Below are 24,905 nucleotides of genomic sequence, written 5' to 3'. Positions count from 1 at the left end.
ACAGGCTAACTTTCCCACAGTGGGAACATGAGGCTGTAGGACAGAAGTGTCTTATCAGAGTTTAAAGTTGAGATGATTCTAAAATGGTTTTTACCCCAATAGTACAGCAGAAGCAACTCTAACTCACATTGAATCTATCACAGGAAATACCCAGTATCCAGTTCAACACTGCTTATCCACTATTGTGTATGTCACCTTGAAAATGGTGTTACTTCAGTCATCTCATTTTTTTTTCTTTACTTGACCACAGTTTGATTAAGTAAACTTGCAGACACCTAGAGTTTCACTTTTCATAAATATAGTTGAGTAATCTTCTTTAGAATACATATTTATTTAGGCGTGTATAAACTTTATAGTCTATATATAGGCCTATGCATTACCATAAAAATATCTGCACATTGAAAACTGTAAGAACATATTTCATGAAGTTCATGCCATAAACTTACAGATTGAAAGCACCAGAGCTGATATAAAACGGACCTTCAATGAGATTGTTCAACTTCTGGTCTTTAAAACTATTTCCTTCAGGGTCACTTTAGTTATAGTCTATCTTGTCTTAAAACACGTATAAAAGTAGCATATTTATAACATCTAAACAAATCAGAGTTGAATTTGTCTTGAACAGGGAGCCTAGCATTACTATAACACGCAAACAAACTTTATTTTATTTATTTTAAAGAAAAAAAATGCAAAAAGAATTCTTTTTTTTCCCTCACATGACTTTGTGTAGGCCTATCTGTACGAGTAGCCGAAATTGCCGTAGTCTTGAAGCAGGAACGTGCTGAAAACTGAACTATTATCAGCTGTCAGAGACAGCAAGTCAGCATGTTGGTCTGCGCATGCGCTCAATCGCACCACTGCAGAGCTAGTGACGTCATCTTTTGAAACCGAGGCAAGCCCGGACACACACCAACCGATCGGCGGACAAGGCGATGTTGCTTCTCCCGGTTCAGACAAACTGCTGACCGGACAAACTGTGTACGAGCCGTGGACGTTTCAGAGCAGCGGACACACCGTCACGCCGTGATTATTTAACTCGCTGCTTTTTCAGCCGTTTGATTTTTTTTCCTTAAAGGCATCCTCCTCATCACCAGGCTTTACCTGTCAGTGCAATCTGTCACGTAGGTTGTTATCGCCGCAGGTTTGCGGGACATGACAATGACTCTGGAGGATGAGCTGACAACAGCTGCAGCGAATGGGAACACGACAGATGTGGAGGATCTTCTGCGTAAAGGAGCCCAAGTTAACGGGCTCAATAAACACGGACGATCAGCAATACAGGTCAGTGCAGATAAAGCCAATAGAGGCCTATTCGCAATTAAATTGTGGTTGATGAAGTCAGTTGGAGTCATTGACAGCTGTAAATGACAACACGAAGCCTATTGATAACATGAGTAGAAGTGTATACATATTTTACGCCTGGATAAGTTGTTAGGCGAAATGAACGCGTTCCAAACGCGCAGTCCGTATCCATGAGTGTGATCAAACCTAAGGTTTAGGTTTTAGGTTTTAGGTTTTTTAGGTTTAGGTTTTAGGTTTGCAGTTTTTGCTTATGCAGCTTTATTTTAGAGGCTGTCAGTGTAATATGATTTTGCTAAGTTTTTTTAGGACGTGTGTACCTGCACAATCTAAACATAAATAGTCTAACCCGTAGCCTATAGGCCATGTTTTTATGGTCTAAACAACAATCCCTTGATTTATTCAGGTGAGGGCAAGCCGAGAAGAATATCATATTCTGATTGCTTTAAAGGCCTATTCTTGACTTTATAGCCAGGCTTGGGGGTTCATATATATAGAGAGATATAGATATAGATATATATTTTTTTCTTCTAAAAATCCAAGTCTATTTCAGGAGCCTGAAAATCAGAGATTGATAGAAAAGACTTCCACTGCAAGCCATTATTCCCTACTGTCCAAAGCTTGTTATATTTAATTATAAAACATGTTGTTTGTAGGCCTATTGCAAACTGTTTTATTTTTCAAGTGCAGATGAAGGTTTTTTTGTGTGACTGAACTTGGATTCATTCAGTTTATTTGACCACCTGGAAAAAAAACCCCACAACAACACACTATCTCAGTTAATTTGATAGACGATGATAACAATTGTGTTTTAAGATAAAAGAAAACGAAACTAAACTGTAATGCACACGCCTAAAAGGCTGTTGCGCACACTGTGGCGTTGGCATTTAATTGCATGCTATGTTAGGTATGTGAGGCTCATCCAACAGAGTTAAGTTGAATTTATTTTTCTCACAGTAACTTTACATAGCCTAACTCTGTTTGGTTGACATTTTTTTCTATTACACAGCCTATTTTATAGGTCTTTAAATTTGATTCTTCAAATATTATTTTCATTAGTCTAAATATCCTTTGATAAAATATTTAGATTTCTGCTCGAGTCATATGCTCTCTTTTGAATTTCGCATAGCCTAAAGTTTAACCATTAATTTGTGTTGATGTTTTATTTTATGGTGGTAATCCGGTTATATGAGATTATGACTCACGGTCGTCATGTTGTTGTTAAGGTCATGATGATGGGCAGCTCGAAGGTGGCCCGGCTGTTACTTACGCGCGGAGCGAATCCCAACGTGTCGGACCGCAGCACCGAGCACACCCCGCTGCACGACGCGGCCAGGACGGGTTTCCTGGACACCGTGAGGCTGCTGCTGGAATTCGGAGCAGACCCGCAGGCCAGGGACAAGGACAACTATCGGCCTATAGATTTGGCCCGTAAATACGGCCATACAAATGTGGTTGATTTTCTGGATTCTCTGGAATAATCTCCGGGACACTGTGATATTTAATCCCCTGCTGCTTGTTCTGAATGTGGACTCCGGGTTCAGAGAGACGAGGCCCAAAGAGGCCTGCAGTCTAAATTATGCATAGGCTACAGACTGTTGTGCTGTTATAGCAGCTGTATTTATTTATTGTCTGGCCTTGTGGCCCTATTGTCTATGGCCTTTTATGAATAGGAATATTATTGTAAACGAAATCGGGGCCTGTAGGCGCACAGTCACTGTTTGGACAAATAGGCCGAACACGATTTTTTAAACTTATATTATGGAAAACAAAATCCGATAAACTGTCAACAACTACAGTTTTAATGTGATTTTTTTAAAAGTCAGAAATCTTATGGTTTCCTGATAAGATTACAGTGATATTTTTCAGTGTCAAATATAGCCATAAAAAATGTTTTGCGCTTGAGTTTCCAAGTGATGCACTTTCCCCTCATTGTCGTCTTTGATTATTGAGGGGCTCCAAGTCTCATTTCCTTTTGTACAAAAGATTTTCAGGTCTGAGATCAAATGTAATTTATTAAAATGTAAAATAAGGCGTTTGTAGTATTATGTTTGTGGTTTGTGCTTCACATAGTTGACGAATCATAATTGGTACAGGAAAAATAAATACTTAAAGAAATCTTATCAGTTTGTTTATCCGATTGTGCATTTGAATACGGTTGGAAGTTTAAATTTGTTTGAAGAACATTTGTTGTCTAAAGGAGGGAACACCCGAACTCAAACAGGTCTTTTTAGGAGTAGCCCTATCGACTGAGAGAACGACAGAAAAACTTTCTCCTCGTCTTTTTCCAATGAAATAGTCACTCTTGGCTCCGAATTGTTTTTTCTCTTGTAATTTTGAGGCAATTTTTTCAGTTCACACAACACAAACAATATAAAAATATGGATTTAAATTGGAAGGCCATCATATGAAAAAACTTTTACGTTAAGGTTAGGATAGACATGCTGATCTTACAAAGTATCTTTGTGTAATAAAAAGAACATTATGATGCTTTTATTTATTTATTTTTTTACAGGACAAAGTTGAAACAGAAATAGGGAAACGTGTAAAATAAAGCAATAGAACTTGTAAAAGCCGGTTTGTGTAAATAATTGGCCTAATGGGGGGACATGGAGTGTCTGCCCTTCTGTAAAATATAAGATTGTTAAAAGGAAAAACACTAAACCAGAAAACTGAATTCATGATCAATGCTTGAGTACAGTGTACATACTTAGTCCTGATATTTAAACCTTAACAATGGCAGACTGTTTATATCGGATTCTGATCATGTGTCAAAATGGAGACTGAAATCATTTGCAAAAACTTACCTCCATAACACTCGTGCTGCATGATTAGAAACTGTGACCGGGACTTTCAATGAAAGGGATCTATTTTCTAACTTGTATTTTCGTTTGCTAAATTCTTTTATTTATGCACTGCAGCCTTGTTAGCACAAAAAAAAAAAAAAAGAGTGCTCCACCGCTCATTCCGCTGCAGATGGGACGTGCGGAAAAAACTTGATCTCAACATAGTAAGATGTACGTTTATACAAAAGAAGTCTTTGAAGCGTGATGTCATTTCTCCATCTTTTTTTATTCTGATATTTAACCTTCATGATGTATTGAAATTGAGACATGAGAACAAAACCGAATTGCAAGTAACACATTTTTTTCCACATACTGAGCAGTGTGAGGACGTCCAGCTGATTGGTGATCTGAGCGTCACAACTCATTTTGTAGCTTTGCAAAATAAAAATCTGTGGTTCAAAAAAATAAATAAGCATGATCAGAACGTGTCAAAAATCAGTCAGTACTATTAATAAGATATATGTATAGTGTAATATCTGGAAAAAAAAGAAAATAAATAAGAGGTCAGAGTACTTCCTTTGAACACATTTAACTGCCGTGAGAATATATAAAACAACTGTTTAGTTTGTCGTTGTCAGTTTTAAAATGTTTTATAGTTCATCAGTAATGTCAAATCTTTACTGCATGAAAAGTATTTGAACTGGCCCTTTCCGGACATGAACGGCAGGGTCGGTAATTTTCAAAAACCAGGATGACTAAGTAGTATTCCCTTAGGGCTCAGTCTTCACCCACCCCCTCCACTCTGTGCTCCCTTGAAAACCACTCCCTTCACTTCCAGCGCAGTTTCTCCACAACTGGACCTCAGCTCATCGCTTGCATTGTGTAGAAACTACGTCTTCTCATTCAGTGGTAAGTAAACTCACCGGATAAACTATGTCATCGATGACACGCTTCGAGTGTGGGCTCGTGCACGCATGGGGTAGAGAACGAGCAGGGAGGCGTGATTGGATCATCAGAACCTCGTGGCAGACATGGTCAAAGTTTTTTAAGTCTTACTGCCACAGATGACGGATTTTCTTTGTTAATTTTTAAGAGAACATGATTTATTCATTTGTCAGGACCATAAGACAATTTCTACCAAAATCTTAAAAAGTGTATCTGGAGGAAGTGACCGACCCTGCCTTTAAATGACTTGATTAAAACATGTATATTTGAAACAGCAGAAATGTATAAATCTAAAGAACCACAAATGTATATTTTCCTAAAGAATACTGTTATGTAAGGCTAAAAAAAATAAATCTTGGTTGACTTTGTGAAATAAAGTGAAGGAAAACTCCTGCAGGAGTCACAATAGTAGTTATTTTTCAAGAGAAAAAAACATGGACCTATGAATTAGAATGAAGAAAGGTGCTAATGTGTATTTTCGGTTCAAAAAAAAAAAAAAAGTACACTTATTTAAACACAGGCCGATGACAGAGTACATGCATTACTTATGTGAGGCACTTTTCTTGTAGTTCAGTGATGAGTCATAGTTGAGTCTGCAGTCCGTGTCGGGGCGGAGGAGTCTTGGGTCTACGTCTAAGTCCTTCGCACACTCAGTGTTTTGGTAACATGACTGAAGATTGTGCCATTGACTGTAACAGAAAGAAGAAAACAGCTGGTATTTAATGTACGCATCAAAGATATAGAGCATGTGAAAATGGTCTGCAGTGTCTGTTTTGTGGTCATTTAAACAGAAAGTTGAAGGTAATGTGGCTGTCATTACAAACGACCAACAAAGAAGAAAAGAATGTACCGAGTGTAAAACCACCCAGTAGCAGCGCTTTCACACTCAAATCTCCTAAAAAAAAAAAAAAAATGTCACAAGGACAGGGCAGAAAGTCAGAGTCTGCCGGATAGTATCAGGAGAATTCACTTCGAGGGAGCGGGATGGGGTTGTGACGTTAACTGTATCAGTGCACGGCCATAGATAGTATGCACACCACCTTGAATTTCCCTCGGGATCAATAAAGTATGCATCCATCTATCTTTATGATCGCTGTGCATGTTGGCCAGAATGTTCTTCCCCGCTCTTTTGCCGATATTTTGATTCTGTTGAAGTGCACATAACCTTGATATAAAAAGGGCAAATATTCTCCTGTGTGGTTCTTTTTCAACGTCACGTCTTGCTTCTCCCCTTCTGACTGGGTCTGCTGTGAGGTGCATGTGTGAACAACCAGATGGAGGATCAGTCCATCGGAAATTCTCTCCAAACTTCCAGGACTGCACATGTGAAAACGGCTGTAGTTACATATGCGCACTAATCTGAAATATCTAGCACTATATTAAGTTTACTGACTGTAATAAGCTGATGCTTGTAGTGTTTCTTCAAATCGAGGTGTGAATGTCAATCTAAATGTTACCCAGCCGGTCATTACGTCACACTGTTTAAAGTTGGCACAGCACAACGAGAGTCAGATTGAGCCACTCAGATGAAAGTGACAGTCTCTGTCCACTTGTGGCATCTGGGGCTGTACAGCATCAATAACAGCCATAAACAGGTTGTTTGTTGAGAGTGGTGACGCCCCAGGCTTTACGTCATTCTTTTGAACTCGGAGTGAAACAGACATTTGAGAGATGAGATAGAAACATTTTTAAATGGGACCTCAGTCCAAGATAAGACGCTTTAAGGGTAAACAAACCGTCTTTCATAAGTTCGTAGTGGCTCGCTGCATGGAAATGAATCATTGTGATGTTGACCACTTACTTTCAAGGTCTTCATTGTCTGAGCCCAGTCCATCTGACTGATCTGGGGGATTGCAGTGAGCAGGATACTGCTGGCTTTGTTGGCGTTCTCCTTCATTGTCTTGAGCACGTTGTCAACACAAACCTGTGATAAGAAAAGAAGAAGAAAAAAAAAAAAAAAAAAAAAAGAGCCACCTGGTCATAAGATTCACTTCCTCTCAACCACCACGATCACTTTGTACTTCGCAAATGTGAACATTAACAAGAAGACTCCGAGACTGGAGACAATGCACACACTGTGAATCACACATCTGTGGTTATTTGGAAAACAGAAGACTCAGAGGAAGACACTTTCCAGTGAAATCACAGCTGCTGCTGGCATAACAAAAACAAATGTGTTAAATCTGTGTTCATATTCAACATACAGCATTTATTTTTATTTTTTGATGAAACATAGATTTTAATGGAGGAATGTTGACAGAAGCTGCTTGAAGTAAAACTTTCATTAACATAATATGTCACACTCTGAACATAAATATGACAACGTTATACATGTATATTCAAATAAAGCGAGGGAAGAATAACTCCTTTTTGATTTGTTGTTCTGCGTTCACAGGGGTGGGGCGGCGCCTCCTGCAGCTTGTGTCCGGAGAGGTTTCAACTGATACGTTTATGATACAGAAAGGCCGAGGCCTTGGTCACGAGATTAAGAGAAAATACTGAGCAGATCTGTACAGAATAATGTAAACAGATCAAAAATAAAGAACCAGATGTGCAGTGGGAAACAAAAGTTGCGACACCGTTTTCTGCCCTGTGTTCTTATTTACCTCGTGTGACCTTCGTCAACCCCCCCCTCCCCCTCACCACTTTGTTTTTATGTCCCACTTTTTATGGCGAGGTAAATGTTAATGTGCTCTGATTTTTTTTGCTGTTTGCCAGGGTTAAAGACAGTGAAGCTGATGACTCAGTGTGACTCAACCTCCTCTGGCAGGGCTTCCACCGGAGGCTGGCAGGCAAATTGACTTGGGGGGGGGGGGGGGGGTAGATGGGGGCAGGAGGTGGTAATGTATTAGACTGGATTGGAGCGGAGGGGTGAGGCGGAAGGATGTGGCGGGTGTTCTGCAACAGGAGGGGGAAGAGGTCAGCTGCAGGAACTCGGAAGTTGAGTTGTGAGTCTGGCTGGATCCGTGACAAATATGCCAAAACTCACCCACACAGTTCATCAACTGCTCTATCAACAGAGTCTTCCTGAGGTCACTCGGAAGCCATAAGAAGCCACAGATACTCAAGTGTACGCACAGAGCACAGATGGTGAAAACCTCTGGTGAGAACCACTGGCGGAAGTGAAATAAAAAACACATATGGGCTGAAAACTTTGTGTTTATCTTAGAAAAAGTGAAGTTCTCAAAGTATAACAAGACAACGTCGACATGCTCATGATAAAGAAAAGCTTTGTTGTTTTCTTTTCCTACCAACAATTCAACACTGTTCTGCATGTCGGCTTAAATGTACGTAGGCTGATCACTATTTTAGACGAAAAGCTGCCTGTAAAAAAACCCCCAAAAAAGCCTCTAAATCCTTAGAAACGTCTGAAATCAACCTGCCAGACCTGAGGATTTAAACATTTACTGAAATCTTTGTCTCAGCCTCTTTATCAGTTAGAGACATGACGTTAAATGAACGGCTCTAACTCTAAATTGAAATTGCCTTTACACTTTAAGTCATTGCCTTAAAAAAAAAAAAAAAAAAAACCATCAAAAGAAAACAAGAAGGAAACGTAGGCTGGGGGGGGGGGGGACAAAAAAAAACACAAGGAAGACCTAATTTGCCGTATGATCAAGTTTCCTGCAAAAGGAAGAGACAGATCACTGCGGAATTGAAGAATGGGAAGTGAAAAGAAGCGACTGATAAGTCTCTGAAAAATGTAACCGACGTTCACAGTCATAGATCTGTGTTTGGGTGGTTAAATTAGGAATATTTTGAACAAAGTTGTATACGTCATTCATTAGAAACAGATTCATATCTTGCTGTGTCACATTAGGCACAGAGAGCACTTGGGAGGATCTGATGATGCAGAAACAATGGTTTGATTGTGATCTAAGCTTTCATAAAACGAGGAAAAAAATCTGCACTGTGCACTCACGTTATTCAGCTTTCTGATGAATACGACTTTTAAAAATCAAGTCGTCCTACTGTTCAGTGTCTTACCCTCGTCGTTCATTTAAGAAGCCGAGGTTCTGTTCTCTTCATTCACCACACATTGTCCTGGCTCTTCTGTCCTCCTTCTGTCAGTGTGCTCGCCAACCTTTCAGACGCCTCTTAATAATCAACACCTATTCATCTGAAGCTGGCTGAGTGCTAACGAAGGCTTCAGGCCAGAATACAATAGGTGGGCAAGTGTTTATCGAGGGCTGCGTCAGATAGGTCCGATGGCGAGTTAGAATGCATGCTGAGTGTAAATGACGGGTTCAAAGCTTTATTGTGTAGCAAGCCGTCTTTTGTGACGCACAACTATGGTCCACACCTGTGCATTCAAATGCTGCTGCATATATTCATGTACTGCACAGCTCAAATAGTCACCTGTTTCACACCATCAGTGATTCCTCAGCCGTACTCTGATCCTCTCTCATGGTGATGTAAAGTGGGCCAGCAAAGGCTGTTGAAACGGTTCATAATAATCCGCTTTCTCGTGAAAAAGAATGTGGTAAACAAGGAGGGGGTAATCCCACAAAGAATTTGTAAACCATGTGTAGGACACAAGGGAGCGACACGTTTCTACAGTGAAAAATATCGATACATGTTAAGAGCAGAATTAACAGAGACACCTCTTCATGAGGATGCCGTGACCTAAATTTTTTAAAAAAAGAAGAAAAAAAAAAAAAAAAAAAAAAAAAAAAAAAAGAATACATGCCCTTGAGCAGAATTCTTAGAAAAGGAGATATCATCACAGATGCAAGAAAATGTAGCAAAATGAAAAGTAAACTGTTACCAATCTGTAGCGCCCATACATCATACAGCAGTAGTGCGAGCTCATAGCTTCCATTATTAAAGGTCATGGGTGATAGAAAGCAAAATGTTAAATAAGCTAACTCTGAAGTTGGTAACTAAAGGAGTCTAAGACACTTTAACACAAATATCGCTTTAATTACAGTTTCATTGTTTGTTCGCCGTACTGACTCCCAAAGTGTACCGACCATTCAACCGCCTTTTGCCCATGATGACTCACACGCAGCTCAAACACAGAGAGAAGACACATCAAAGTAATAAAAAAAAACAAAAAAAACTGTGAGGATCTCCAGTCTGCCACTCACCGCCTCCTCGTGTTCCTTCCAACAGTCGTAGTCTGTTGCCATGGCGATGCTGGCATAGCACAGGCCGGCCTCCTTGGCGAGGACCACCTCTGGCACAGTCGTCATGTTGATGACGTCAGCACCCCACTGGCGGAACATCAGGCTCTCGGCCCTCGAGGAGAAGCGAGGCCCCTCGATGGACAGCATGGTCCCTCGCACGTGGCACTTTATCCCCAGGCTCCGCGCCACCTCCACCAACACCTGCACCGGAGGAAGAGCATCAGTTCCTGTATAGATCAAACCCAAGGCAGGGGAGGGGACACCTGCTGAGCTGACTAAGAAATGTTCATCTGATTCTTTACACAGATGTATGTAATAAAACAGCGTGTTTTAGTACTGTCCACGTAGTTTAATAAAAACAAGATGAGAATAATGACCCAATACTGTTTATCACACAATAAAGCCATCTGCTTCCATAAGTCAATATTATATTCACTAGTTTAATTAAGCCCTTTAATGATCGCACTTCTGTTCTGGTTGTGCCAGTTGCAGGGGAATACATCAAACATCAATGTTGTACTTGTGTAGACAACAATAATTTCAACACTGCAGGTAGATACCTACCGAAATGGAAATTTAGGACAAATGGAAAAGTAGTTATTTACAAAAGAATAAATAAATGAAAAAAACAACAACAAGCTACATCTTGAATTTCTCAATAATCATGTAAAATACATAATTGTACAAAGAACAGAGATTAGAGGAAATGACATGCATGAAATGGGATATCTGTCCTGTACTCACTTCTCTGGTTCTGTTGCAGAAAGGCTCAGCCATGGGGATGTGACACACTCCGGGAGGACTGGTGGGCTGCCCGTCATACAGCGTCTGAGCTCTCTTGGTAGTTCTAAGAAAAGAATACAGAAAGTAAAGACAATGATTGTCAGTTCAAGCCGTGCAAACCACAGATATGTCCCAATGATGGACATCTTTTTTTTTTTTTTTTTTTTTTTTTTAAACACTGACTAGGAAAATAAAAGCGTTCTTGAATCACTGTCAACATGAACACATACTCGTGACATAATTATCTCAGCTATTGAAAATATGAATTTCACCACCTATGACAAGAATTATCTTTGGAGGTGATGCTCAACCCTTTCTGTCAAACATAATGCTGGCAGTAGGAAAAAAAAAAAAGTGAATGCTGAAATGGTATGAGCCAGCTGCAGCTCTGCCCTGCTGAGTGTCAATAAGAGCAGTGTGTGGGACAAACTGAGCACAGAACAATGGCTGTTTCTGCGATCTAATGACCTGCTCATTAAAGAGACACTATGGCAAAGAAGGACTACCACCGCCTAGAATTCTCATCATTCTTATAATGCACCAAGGATTTGTTATTGGAAATTGCATACACCTCACCATGTGCAAAAAAATTAAAATATTACAGCATAATTACCAGGTACATAAACCATAGTGGGGTTGGTATAAAGATGCATCATACTGTTCATAGCATTACAAAAGAAATCCATGTTGTATGAACCTGTTTGGCTTTTCTGTTGTTTTCTCAAACATGTGGACAATGTTTACTAGTGAGTAAGATGCAGAATGGGGGGGGGGTTCTGGAGAATGATTGTTGTTGTCATGTGATTCTTTAAAAAGAGCAGAGCATTGCCACTCTGATTGGACAAACACTTGGAGCTAACAGTGTAGTCAACAGCATTTCACATAACGTAAGTCGAGTTTGTTGGTTAACAAACTGCAGCTGCAAAGCTAACATGGTGAAATTACAAACAGCTTCCCATAGACCTCTCATCACAAGCCTGCACAACCAACCAATCAGGAGTGGGGATAGGCTAGTAACCTTCTGGCTTAACTTTTGAATAGTTAGAATTTGCATCTGCCCATCGGGACCTGCCCAGATCCTGACGAGCAGGTCGGAGCCTCGCATGGCCACGTGTGCACGAGTGAGAGAGTAAATCAGGACATTTGACTATGAAGCACTTTGAGCAGTCACAATATCTGAAAGGAACTAAATACTGTAAGTGCAGCCCACGACCAGCATTTCAATGAGTACGAAGTTAAAAGCTGTGTGTGTGAAAATCTGTCACTGTGTAAGACACTTGATGCTTTAAACTTGACAAAGGCCACAGCTCGATAGCAACCGAGTGTTTGGTTGGGAGCAGCAGAGGTGATGGCGTGATGTCTATAGAAACATGCAGTCACATGCTGCGGGACAAGTCTGAACAAGTCCCAACCTATTACTTCCTCATTTCTGATAAATGGATCATGCCTGTGCTTGATAGTTTAACTATTCATAAGATTCTCCAACACGGGCCGGCAAAACCACAGGCAACGTGACACAGGGGAAAGACACTCAAAGCACTGTGTGAGGTCAGTTTACTACACACTGCACAAATCACCAGTACTATAAGAAAATAACCAACATAAGCCTACTTACAGCAGCCGTCACTGTAGATATTGTGTTAATGAAAGGAATGTGTGTAATATGCTAAGTGGGAAAGAAAACTACTGTCCCTCGGGGTCACGTCGCACTGTGTGTGATGTGAAGATGCCTGAAGGTCTGACAGCTCTGAGAAAACTTTGTTTTTTTAGGTGTCAATGAATGAGAACGATTCTCAGGTTTACAAGGAAGTATTTCATAGAGGAAGGACGAGTGTAGGTTCCTTTCTCAATAAAAGATGCGTTCGTTACGAGTAGGAGTTTAAACAAAGGGCAGTAGCTGTCTTCGAGAATTTGAGGTCAAATCTCCAAGTCATACACTCGCAACAAAGAGTAGTAACGTTTCAGCTCCACAGAGAGTGAAGATGCAGATGTAATGGCGTTAGCCGAGTTGATTGAACGTATGAGAACTGACAGCTACAGAGAAAAGTGATAAGAGACACAAAGAGGAAGGAGCCCTGACTGTTAGCAAATATACCTCGGTAGCAAAGTTCAAGCTGCGAACAATCCGACACCTCATCCATGTCGACTGTAAACAACAACAACAAAAAAAAAGGTAGAAAGTCACAACAACTCCAATAAGCGGCGACACTTTAAAGCCCTACAAAACATCCAGGCCAAGGTGAAAAGTGTTCAAAGTGGACGAGATAGAAAAACAAATATTACATACGGCAAAATGTATCTGATGAGTCCTCTCTCTCTCTCTCTCTCAACTACTGTAATATGACGATGCTTAAGCCACGTAGTAACATGAGTCCCACGTACAATGAGATGTGTGGGAACATTCTTGAATTGTACCATAACGAAACACACCTTGAAGAAAATCATAACTTGATAACACAAGAGGAACACAGATCAGCCCGACTCCCCGAGGTCCCTGTGAAGACCCCTCTTCTCACTTCTTCTTTATTAATGTATGAGCCAGACTAGTGTGCATGTATGACTATAAATGTATGTATATTTATCACCTGTCAATGAACTGATCTATCATGACAATGTCTCCTGGTTGAATCTCCTCCCGCAGTGAGCCACAGGCTGTGGTCACCAACAGATGTGTGCAGCCTTCTTCTTTCAGTGCCCAGATGTTGGCCTGGTAGTTCACACTAGACGGCATTATCGTGTGTTGTCTCCCGTGCCTTTATAAAGAGAGGGGAAATATTAGGTGGAATATTATTGAACACCATTCACATATATTCTTGTGATTAACACATTTGGGGGGGGGCGGGGGCATGGAGATCAAATCCACACACATGAAAGTGTGAGGTCCTTCCACTAGATGGTGCAAAAGACCAAAATAAGGTTCAAAGTAAATCACTCTCTTACCTCGCAAGGAGAACACATTCCACATTTTTAATCTTCCCGAGGATCAGAGCGTCTGATGGCTAAATAAGAGGAGAGTCATTCATTTAGACTTAAAAAATAATCACTGTGAGGAATTATTCGATTGTAAAAACACAGGATATTCATTCCAGCTTATTGTCTACACGTCTCTATTTGACAGTCAACATCTTTGGACCACAAACTCACTCAGTACCTTTCCATATGGGGTGTCCACATAACGTTCAGTCCTTCCCTCCAAGATATCCGGATCATCAAGGCCTGAACCACCAATTATTCCAATCTAAACAAACATTTTGAGAATGATACAGACTATTATCTGACAGCATTGCTCTCATTTGTATTATAAATGAATTGTAATTAACCGTTATGCTTTTTTTTTTTAATACAGCAGAAAAGGGACATTGGGGCACACATTTAAACACAAATGATCTTAAATTAACTGCTGTGTGAAAGTCTGCAGCTGAGCACACAGGACATCAGTCACTGCCCAATGGAAGCTGTCATTTATTTCCCTCAAAGCTGTTTAAGTTTCCAAATAAATACAGTTAGTTTACAGTCAGTTAGTAAGTATATTTACTCAGTAAATATATCTAAGCATCACTGTTTACTTCCTTGTTTACACAGTCGGTCAACATTCATGCTCGAAGGCAAAGAAATGACTAACACTTAAATTACAACCACAATTATATGATAGCAGTATTAGTAACTTTGCACAACAGAAACACACACACATATATATATATATATATATATATATATATATATATATATATATATATATATATATATATATTATATATATATATAAATAAATCAACTGATGATCCAATTAAAAATGAAAAGGGAATAAAAGATCCAAACGAATCAAGTCATGAAAATAATATTATTCACAGCACCTACTATCAGTGAAAATGTAGGAACCAAAAGCAAATATAAAGGCCTGAGAGTCCATCATGATTAGATAGATAGATAGATAGATAGATAGATAGATAGATAGATAGATAGATAGATAGATAGATAGATAGATAGATAGATAGATAGATAGATATGCTCTGCACATACTTAAATCAAATATTAAGGCTTAAACAAACCCATAACCTTCAAGAACAGCTGGCGAAGTTGGATGGAGGTGCATGTGATAAATCTACGGAAGCCTGTTTGCCTGGAATAATTCGCCTACTGATAACATGATGTATTTTTATTAATTTGCTAATATTTCTAAATATGTCAGTTAAGAAATATATACGTTTACATGATGTATAATTGTTGTCGTAATGTGTATAATGTGTTAAATAAGTTTTAAAACCATCCAAATGCCAACACCGCGTTATAGACAATAGCCGACACTTCCACTCGTAGAAGTTTTAATGATGGACGTCGTTACTTCTTTTGGGCACCTGAATCATTGTTTTCTACTAAATGTAACTTTCTGAGCTTCGAGTCAAAGCTCTTTACCTGGCCACGTGCACAAATTAATGATAAATATTAACAGTTGAATCTGTACAGAGCATCACTCCATTCAGCATCGACATATTAACATGTTATTAAGATACTTCCTTAAACCCTCCAGTGAGTTCATGTGTAATGTGTAGAAGCTTTTCCCGCACTTTGTTTGTCTCAGCTGCACATCTGTCATGAAATGACTTTACCTAGCTAACATGTCTCACTGATTTATCTCTTTAAACATATAAACACACACTGTTACTTTTAAAGTGACTAGAAATAAAGGTTACTACCTTAATGGTTACTGCTGAAGCCATGTCCAATTTTCTTGCAACAAATTGAAGAAACTCAGTAAGTTGTGAGGTCCACGTTATATAGCTACGAATGTTAACAACATCCGTTAGCACAACGGACACGAGACATTCCCCTTCCGGCTTCAAATTTGTCTTCAAAATAAAAGCATGACTTTTCATCTGCACTAGGTCTACTGCACAGTTTATATCTTATTATTCTACATTATTAATTACCTTAGATGACCCTGTATTCAATTATAACTAATGTCTTGTGTCCTGCCTGTCTAGTATACTGCTACTGGATGCCTTGAAGTTCCCTCGGATCAATAAAGTATCTATCTATCATTAGTAAACAAAACGTATGCTTAAGATGCTTTATATTTCTGGGGCTCAGTAATAACCAGAGGAATTTTTATTTCAACCTGAACTTTTGACTTTATGTCTCAACGAAAGGTATGTTTTTTAAATAAATGAAGCTGGGACACGCACAAATCTTATGGGCCAAAACAAATTAGCCCTTTGACATCCCTCCAATTCCTGCTGTGCAGAATGATTGTGCCGTGTGCATGCAGCTACAGGAGGAAATAGGATAAACAATGTCAATGTGCTGGCCTGGATCACAAAGGCCATCTCGTAACCTGATGTTCCTTATTTACCAAACATCCATTTAGTGCAACCCTGTGCACGAACAAGAGATGCCCCTTTTGTTTGAGTGCATAAGCCTGGAGCGAACCGTAACAAGCATTTATATCATTGAATTTTTGACAAATTAACAATGTTAGCCATTTATAATATAGTAAAAAATATAGATGGTGTCAATCTCTACTGCAATGTTGGGAGGTGAAAAATGTATGCTCTGAAATTTTTCTTCAAACTAAAAGAAGAGAATTTTAATATGATCTAAATAATGATGAAAACCAATTCTCTAACTGCGCAAACATGTTAGTTCAGCACTAAATCATTTGGCAGTAAAATCCTACCAGATCCACTCCTGTAACAAATACAAACAACATAGTGCAGAGTTGCTCAATACAATTTATTTTAAATAAAATAAAATACAAAGAGCCCATTCTGAAATCCACACACCGTCTTTTCAATTAGAAGTGCTACTCGGAGAGAAGCAGATAAAAATGGTTTTGTTTCAAGAATACAGCTGATTTATAACAGTTTTTAAAAAATCATTCAACATTATCCCTGAGACACCTGAGAAATAAAACATGTTCAAGAAAGTGGATTTCTAGAACAAAAAACAGATATAAATGATATGACATTCGCCCTTGTTCAATTTGGCACTTGGCGCATAAGATGTGATAACTAAAGGATTAGTTAAAAGAACCGAGGCCAATATGGTCTAACAGAGACATTAATCTAATGATGGCACTATAGTTGAAGAAACAGTGGCATTCAAAGGGACGTGTTTTCAACACATCCTGAAGTATGGTGACCTTGAACATAATGGACAATGTTTGGAACTAAATACTGCTGGCAGGTATGAGCAGCTTGGGTGGACCAATCATCATCAGCACAAATCAGTAATCTGAACTTTTATTTAACAACAACTATGAGTCAAAAGGGGCGGAGTCTCCTGGGTTGTCTCTGGTATTGTCCATGGAGCTTTCCTTGATGGTGCAGGTGGCAGGGGCGGGGTCTCCAGCATCATATATGGGGCTGTCTTTGACAGTGCATCGGGTGGGGTCTGCTGGGTCGTCCATGGGACCGTCTTTGAAGGTGCATGGGGCGGGGTCTCCTGGGTCGTCTATGGGACTGTCTTTGAAGGTGCATGGGGCGGGGTCTCCTGGGTCGTCTATGGGACTGTCTTTGAAGGTGCATGGGGCGGGGTCTCCTGGGTCGTCTATGGGACTGTCTTTGAAGGTGCATGGGGCGGGGTCTCCTGGGTCGTCTATGGGACTGTCTATGAAGGTGCATGGGGCGGGGTCTACTGGGTCGTCTATGGGGCTATCTTTGAAGGTGCATGGGGCGGGGTCTACTGGGTCGTCTATGGGGCTGTCCTTCATGATGCAGGTGGCCTGAGTGGCACGGCAATTCGCAACAGAGTCGCTGTCACTGTCAATAGTGATGACGGTGGGCGAGTGTTTCTCTTTGCGTTCATTACTCCTGTGTCTTTTGCTCTTCTTCTTGTGTTTCTTCTTTTTCTTGTGCCTCTTGTTTCGTTCGCGACAGTTTTCCTCGCCGACGAGCTCCACACTCAGGCTCCTGCTGGTTTTTCTCGACCTCTCTCTGGATTTCTTATGATGTTTTTCTTTGCTCTTCTTCCTTGTGGAAGTTGAAGTTTCGTCGTCGGCGTTTGAGTTGGAGAGAGGGCCGGATGGTTCCTCCAGATGTCTCGTTTTGTATTTCCTCTTCCCGCCCGGCTTGTTGTCATGGTGTGAGCTCTTTTTTGCGAATGGGGAGCGACTGCTGGAATGAGAGCGAGATTGAGAACGCCTCCTGTCACGCCTTCGCGAGTCCCTGCTGCGACTCCTGGAGCGAGAGTGTGAGTGTCGATCTGAGTGCTTGCTACTACTGTAACAGTAGGAGTGCCTGTCTGTGTAATGCATTCCTTTATCCTTTCTCTCTTTGCTGTAGTGTTTGTGTGACTGATAGATGTGACCACTCTCCCTCCTTTTATAGTTCCGGTCACATTTTGAGTAGACGTCTCGGCCACTTGAGTGAGAATAACCTCTCTCTCTGGATAGAGTAGCGACTTTGCTGCGAGGATTTACCGGGCTCCTGCTGGACTGTCTGCGCTCTCTACTTCTTGACCTCCTCCTTCTCCTGTGCTCTCTGTCCTTTGACCAGCACCTCTCCCTAGATTTATCATTCCTGTCAAACCTTTGATCCTTCTCTTTTCTGCTCGACTTATTAGCCGTCTTGTGTAGGCTAGATGTTAAAGAGCTATATCTTTCTCTGAAGTCCTCCTGATAATCTGTCTCTACATTTGAATGTCCTGAATGTCCACGAGCACTTCTGTGTGAAGCTACAGGACTCAGACTGGAGAAGCGGATGTGTTGAGGCAGAAGAGGCACTTCTTTGGCATCTTCACTCGCAGACTCGTCAGAGTCAGAAGACAGCTTCACCAGTTCAGGAGTCCTTTCTGCGGTTGGTTTCACAAAACTCACAATGACGCAGTCGTCACTGTCAGAAGACAAGCAGTCTTCTTTGTTAGCGTCGCTCTGTATCACATCTGTTTGAACATGAGGAAGCCTTTGTTGCGGCGAAGCTTTAAACACGTGTCTCCCCTGCTCTAAACTGCTGTCTGAGTCCGACTCTGAATCCACTACAGACAGACACTCTGCCCGGCTCTGCTCTGCTGTCGTCGAATATGAAGGCCCAGGTGTCTCATCATCCCACACAGACTGGCTCAAAGCAGACGTGGAGTCCCCTGGGGGGTCCAACTCCACCGAGCGCTCCTCATCCTCTGAGATGGCTATCACAGAAGAGTCAGAGCTGCTGTCTTCATTCGAGGACGGGGCTGGGCAGTCGTAGGCAGCATGTTGGTCGTAGGCCTCCATGTTGAAGGGAGACTTTGCAAAGCTGATGAACTCATGCAGAAAGTGCTCTGTGCGGGCCTGAAGGAACGGCCTGAGCTCTTCCTGAATAGCTCCATCCTCCATGTCGTACCGTGTAATCCGGGACATAATGATGTGTTGAACTATGTTGACCAAAGAGCCATGGGCTCCATAAAGCACAATGAGTTCTCTTTTTAGAAAGGGCACAAGTCTGTGTAGACAGGCAGGATTTCTTCTGAAGAACTCAGCTGAGGTGTCTCTGCAGCGTCCACCATCCCGTACATTTCGAACCCTCACCCCTTGACGGTAGAGTTCCCTCCTGAAGTTGACCATTTCCTGCTCCCTGACACTGTTCACCATCCTGCCTTCATTCGCTGCTTGCCTCTTAGCTGCCAACCTCGTCATCATGCGCCTAATGTAACGATCCTGCCGCTGTTGCGGAGGGTTTATTGAGGCTTCAAACATCACCCCATTATCAGGAGGCAGTGACGTCCTTCCCTGCATCTGTCGATTGACTCCTGTAAGAGTCGTGCGGTATCTAAAACGCACTCCCCCAAAAGTTCCAAATGAGCCATTTTCCGTTGGCTGCAGATCATATTTTTTAAAGTCTTGCTCTGATTTAATACTGTGATAAATGGAATTAAAGGGCTGTTTGCATAGTGGGCATTCGGCTTTGTTCTTGGACCACTCGTGAATACAGCGGAAACAGAACTTGTGCAGGCAGAGGTTCAGGTAGGAGATGTTGTTAAAAATGTCCAAGCAGATGGGACACTTGGAGTCTGGTGAAACATCTGCAGACATGTCTCCAGAGGCTTTCCTTCGGCCGCTTTTCTGCCGCTGTTGAAGGGCCACCTTAATCGCCGACATAATCTGTGACAATAAAAAAAACAACAATCAAAATCCTCAGTCACCATAAAAGGATGATATGCCAGCCTTGTGACGCTTTTTTGAGTACATCTATCTCAGTATGCAACTACAAGTAAGGTACGTTTATTTATATAGCACCTTTCCGACACCAGGTACTTTGAAGTGCTTTACACAAGCACAAAAACCATTGAGACATTTCACAAGATAGTAATAAAAAAACAACATACACATTTTAAGAGGCTAATACAAGTTGAGATAAAGACAGTAGTTAAAAACAAAAGTTATATACAAATTAGTTAAATGAAGACAAAACGTTTTTAAAAAGTCCTCACACAGGGTTACTACCTGCTGCTACAAACATACAAGTCCACTCCCACGTAAAACTAGTGTTTTTATTTATTTAAATAATATACACCATCTAATCAAACTACAATTCACATTTGCTACCACATGAGAGTGTCTGGACGTAACACCTGGGGAAAGACTGTTTGGAATAGACCAGAGCCTAATATAGACCAGAAAGGAGCAAGACCTTCTGACTTTATAGGAAGTCTTATAATATTTAATGCTAAGACGGGCTAAGTAAATGACACGTATACGAGGCTTCCTGTGTTCAGGTTAATTCGTGCTGTAAACATTGGACTCATGTTATCATCTATAACCTTCTTCAGCACATCTGTATATCTATGTTATACTATTGTATATAGACACGTCCTATGTGACTTTCGACAGCACTTTCTTATCGTTAGCTTAGCAGGTCCAGCTGAGCTTGTTGAGTTATGTGACCGCCGTTTAACAGAGGGAAACACGTCGCTTGTTTTATCTAAATAGATACAAATCCTTATGTTGGCATTATTCTGATAACTTGTTGTGAACTCGACCAAAACATATATGAACACTACAGACTTCGGGAAGTCTAAACAAGCGAGGAGATATCTGTGAAGCTCGGGCGTTAGCTCAAAGGTAAGCTAACATACATGTAGCTATATAACTAGTCGGCTGGTCATGACGTTGGAGGAAAAGTTGAACAATATTTACCTCTGACTTCCTCTGATACACGACAGTCTGGCAACTAGTTATCTTCGTTCAAGTAGAGAAAAACACATCTTTTCAATCCAGAGCAACTGTTGACAAAATGAACAACCTAGCCCTGAGCCAGCTCCTGTCTATGCTCCTGACCGACCGACAATTATTTTTAAATTCGATCAACTTCCGGCCTTCAGAGTAAAAGCATTTTATTCACATTTTGAGGACCCGTTAAAAATACAGTTTTTGTTTTACAAAAAAAACTCTACCATCTTAAAATTGTATTAACATTTAAATCAGTCTGTATTTGTATAGCACTTAGATGTGGCTAATAACAAAAGTTATCTCAAAAGAGCAGGTAAAAATCATTTCTCTTTGTTATATTATGTAATAAGACCCAGAATTAATCCATCATAAGCACAGCTCTAAGCAACATTTGGCAAAGTAACAGTGGCAAGGAACTCTCGAGCAAAACGATACTCATAGTGAACAGCCTTCTTTTGATACTGTGTTGTGCTTGGTGAGATAGATGGAGGTGAAGAAAGGAGTGATATCAACTGGAATAAAACATAGTTTACTGTAACCCTAAAACACCACTCAGCCACTCCAGTTTAAACTACCTGCACCTCCGCCAAATACTAAGCCCTATGAACCAAATAAACTGAATAAAGATTTTCTTACAAGTTGTCTCTCTGGTGAACAGGTAATATTCAAACAGTGTCAGAACGATCTGAGGAATAACCCTGTGACACAAAGCCCACTGGGAATTGAAAGAAGACACAATCATGTTAATAATATAATCCAATTTATCTGGCTTCAATCTATGCTAGTGAAACATATGTCCCTCTTGCAAAAACAACAACTGTGACATAATCTACAGGGTTATTTAAGAATTACAGTTCTTAAATATGTTAACAGCCGAATCAAACATCATAGTAAAAAGTTACATTTGTCAGCTGAATTTAAAGTTTCTAATTGATAAATGCTAAATACTTTAATTTTTATGCTTGCACCCTGGAAATAAGGTGACTCATTTGTTATACTGAACCAAAGGTGTAGTACCGGTAAGTCTCACATTTCAATCCAAAAACAAATGATTGAATTTGAAACACACCTTCCCAGCTTTTGATCGTGGTGAAAAGTGATATTTCAATGTTTCTTTCATCACAACCTATCCCAGTAACATGGTGTAAAAGAAATGCATTACTTTAGTAAAAAAAAGAAAAAAGAAAACAGCTTAAAACAGATGGAACTTTAGAATATTTATTGGCATATACACAGTTTTTACAACAGGAAGTCTAAATTATTGAAACATTTCTGGTTCAGTGATGACCATGGCTCTCAGGCAGATCTGGAAGAACTTCACCCGTCTCCTGAATGGTGTCACCCTAAACACAACAACGGTAAAACAAATTACAAACACTCTCCTCCAATGAGACATTCAAGAAAGCATCTCAGAAAAGTAGACTTTTTTTTGTATGAAATAACACTGATGCAGATTTTGTTCATGTTGTAGCTAGTATTGCAAGCTAATATGCAGCAGTATGTTTGTTTTTAATTCTTGTAAAGGAGGTACAACATGTAATGGTAAAAGATGTTAAAGGCGAGTCATACTTACTGGGAACAGCTTGGGTTTTACTTCCACAATGCCATATGGCCTTTCCTGTGAGACACAATGACATGGTTATTTAGTACACACGACAAAGTGTTTATTTCCATCTCCATGTGTACAAGTGATATCCGGTGTGCTAGTCTGGGCTGTCGCATTACAGATGTATGAACTCAGATGCATATTACATCTAAAAACATTATATCAATATAAACCTGATTATTGAGTATTGCCTTTATGTTACACAGATTTGTATCACATGTAGAAAACAGTAAAAAAAGAAAAAATATATATATGACATTTTTCAATTTCTATTCACTTACTGAAATGTGGTACTTCACACAGTAGTGAATAACCCAAGCAGGTATCAGCAGCCGTGTTAAAGTGAAAACTCCTCCTCTGTATGCTTTGTAGGTCTGTATGGAGACACATCGAAAGGAAAGAAAAACATGAATCGAAGACTATGAAGTACACAATCATAGCGTACATTCTAACTGCAGCAAACCAATGATGCACACGTTGGAGCTCATTCTTTCAATCAAAGTAGGCAGTCAAAGGTGAAAAGAATAAGTGTTAGGTTTCTGAGCTAGATAAATGCTGAATATGAAGTGGACCCAATGAAACCCAGAAAGGTTCATACAACTGCTACGTTTTCAAAGAACGAACCTATGACTCTAAAGTAAAATCATATTGGTATTTTCCCATTAATACCTGACTGGGTGTGTTGGTTTCCAACCTCTCTCTGCTTAGTACTCAAATTTAAAACAAAGTCACTGGAGCTTATCTCTTATGACAGTTTTCATTATCCAATCATTCTGCTTTAAGTTTTACTCAATTAAACAAAAACACGACAGTTACACTAGAAATCATGAAGATAAAGAAAATAAATGCACACTCAAAACCTCTCAAAGCCTAAAGGGGCAAACTAGCCATTAAAAATAGGTTGATTTTATTCGCAATGGCAGCAAATGCGTAGATGTTAATAACATGAATGTTTCATCAAGCCCTCTGTAAACACTTAAGGAATGACAGCGTCTATCCGAGGATCATTTACACAAAGCAGCCAAAAATCAGGCACGTTTTATTTGATTCACATCCTGTTTTTTTTTCTTTAGTTATAACCAAAGAATAGTAAAGCTGGCAATCTTTAGAAAACATTACATTTACACACACACACACACAAACAAACACACACACACACACACACACACACACATATATATATATATATATATATATATATATATATATACATACATACACATACATGTAGATAAAATCACTCGAAGGGGGGTTTGTGAGATCTTGAAGTGAACAATCTTCACTGAATGATTCAATCATTATCACAATTGAATCAGTTATTTGAATATATAGAGCTGTATCGATATTATTAAAACAGTGTGATTTGTATTTTAAAATGATTCAGTATTTTCAAATGTGGTTAAGGTTATCCTTCAGTAAGTCCACACAGCTAAGTAAAATCTAATTAATAATAAAGTAAAGTTATTAACCTTTCTTTTCTTTGTTTACTAACACTCAACGTGTGTACTGAACGATCCTCTTGAATGAACACTCACGTAAAGTCTCCACAGGCTCTTGGGCTCCAGGAAGCCAGCCCAGAACTTGGCGATGGGGCCGGGAGGTTTGGCCTGCAGCACGGGCTCCCTCGGGCTGAGCTCCTGGTCCTTCAGCCACTGTCTCCGGAGCTTTGTAAGCTGCTCAAAACGGAGCTTCTCGTCTGCGGTGTAGCCAGACATTTCTCACTTGTCGATATTCAACCTCAAATAAGCCTACAATGACACCATGGAGGACACTTCCCTTTACACTGCTGTATAAAGCACCAACGAAAAACAAGAAGCGGAAACGGAAAACAGACTGAGCTGGTCTTCATTTCTACAGCGACGCCTACCGGACAGGAAGAACACGTGTTTTTTTCTTACTTTATCAATCAATCTTTATTTGTATAGCGTCAATTCATAACAGGCGTTATCTCGAGACACTTTACAGCTTTATGCTTCAGAAATCTGAAATTATATCAACCTGATGCAATGTGGAGAGAGTGACAGGATATATATATATATATATATTTTTTTTTTTTAGTTTTTTTTTTTAAAGAAATCTTTATTTAAATTTTACAATTGAAAACATGTTTTGAAACAGAAGAAACAAACAGAGTGGAGAGAGTGACAGGAGCTGTCAAGATCATCAGCGTCTAAATTGATGATTAATGGTCATTTTTGTCTGCTATCACTGGTCGC

At 40.0% G+C, this 24,905-nt stretch overlaps 3 protein-coding genes across 3 annotated transcripts; 1 reads left to right on the top strand and 2 right to left on the bottom strand.

Annotated features, from left to right (window-relative positions):
- The first annotated feature begins 892 nt into the window (after positions 1-892).
- Positions 893-3,420, top strand: cdkn2a/b (cyclin-dependent kinase inhibitor 2A/B (p15, inhibits CDK4)). Its single transcript, XM_079337333.1, has 2 exons — positions 893-1,281; positions 2,526-3,420. Exons 1-2 carry the CDS (start codon positions 1,153-1,155, stop codon positions 2,778-2,780), a joined length of 384 nt encoding a protein of 127 aa, XP_079193459.1. The 5' UTR covers positions 893-1,152; the 3' UTR covers positions 2,781-3,420.
- A 932-nt stretch (positions 3,421-4,352) lies between these two features.
- On the bottom strand, positions 4,353-21,230 carry LOC306820004 (uncharacterized protein). Its single transcript, XM_079337630.1, has 11 exons — positions 21,051-21,230; positions 17,197-20,015; positions 16,617-16,624; positions 15,637-15,830; positions 14,094-14,180; positions 13,883-13,941; positions 13,528-13,695; positions 10,904-11,006; positions 10,121-10,360; positions 6,832-6,954; positions 4,353-5,719 (listed from the first exon to the last, which is right to left on the bottom strand). Exons 2-11 carry the CDS (start codon positions 20,010-20,012, stop codon positions 5,681-5,683), a joined length of 3,837 nt encoding a protein of 1,278 aa, XP_079193756.1. The 5' UTR covers positions 20,013-20,015; positions 21,051-21,230; the 3' UTR covers positions 4,353-5,680.
- A 1,057-nt stretch (positions 21,231-22,287) lies between these two features.
- Positions 22,288-24,518, bottom strand: ndufb6 (NADH:ubiquinone oxidoreductase subunit B). Its single transcript, XM_079372029.1, has 4 exons — positions 24,225-24,518; positions 22,971-23,063; positions 22,657-22,701; positions 22,288-22,426 (listed from the first exon to the last, which is right to left on the bottom strand). Exons 1-4 carry the CDS (start codon positions 24,402-24,404, stop codon positions 22,361-22,363), a joined length of 384 nt encoding a protein of 127 aa, XP_079228155.1. The 5' UTR covers positions 24,405-24,518; the 3' UTR covers positions 22,288-22,360.
- Positions 24,519-24,905: the final 387 nt, after the last annotated feature.

The sequence above is a fragment of the Symphodus melops genome (assembly GCF_947650265.1).
Source record: "Symphodus melops genome assembly, chromosome: 2".
NCBI classification, from domain to species: domain Eukaryota; kingdom Metazoa; phylum Chordata; class Actinopteri; order Labriformes; family Labridae; genus Symphodus; species Symphodus melops.
Note: the sequence above shows the minus strand (reverse complement) of the source record. Positions and strands in the feature narration are given on the sequence as shown.

Coding starts and splice junctions, on each gene's coding strand:
- cdkn2a/b (XM_079337333.1), top strand. CDS start 1,153: ATGACAATGACTCTGGAGGATGAGCTGACAACAGCTGCAGCGAATGGG. Junction 1,282..2,525: donor ACGGACGATCAGCAATACAG/GTCAGTGCAGAT, acceptor GTTGTTGTTAAG/GTCATGATGATGGGCAGCTC.
- LOC306820004 (XM_079337630.1), bottom strand. CDS start 20,012: ATGTCGGCGATTAAGGTGGCCCTTCAACAGCGGCAGAAAAGCGGCCGA. Junction 13,696..13,882: donor GAATGTGTTCTCCTTGCGAG/GTAAGAGAGTGA, acceptor CTCTTTATAAAG/GCACGGGAGACAACACACGA. Junction 5,720..6,831: donor AGACAATGAAGACCTTGAAA/GTAAGTGGTCAA, acceptor TTTCTGTTACAG/TCAATGGCACAATCTTCAGT.
- ndufb6 (XM_079372029.1), bottom strand. CDS start 24,404: ATGTCTGGCTACACCGCAGACGAGAAGCTCCGTTTTGAGCAGCTTACA. Junction 23,064..24,224: donor AGAGCCTGTGGAGACTTTAC/GTGAGTGTTCAT, acceptor GTCTCCATACAG/ACCTACAAAGCATACAGAGG. Junction 22,427..22,656: donor TAAAACCCAAGCTGTTCCCA/GTAAGTATGACT, acceptor TGTTGTGTTTAG/GGTGACACCATTCAGGAGAC.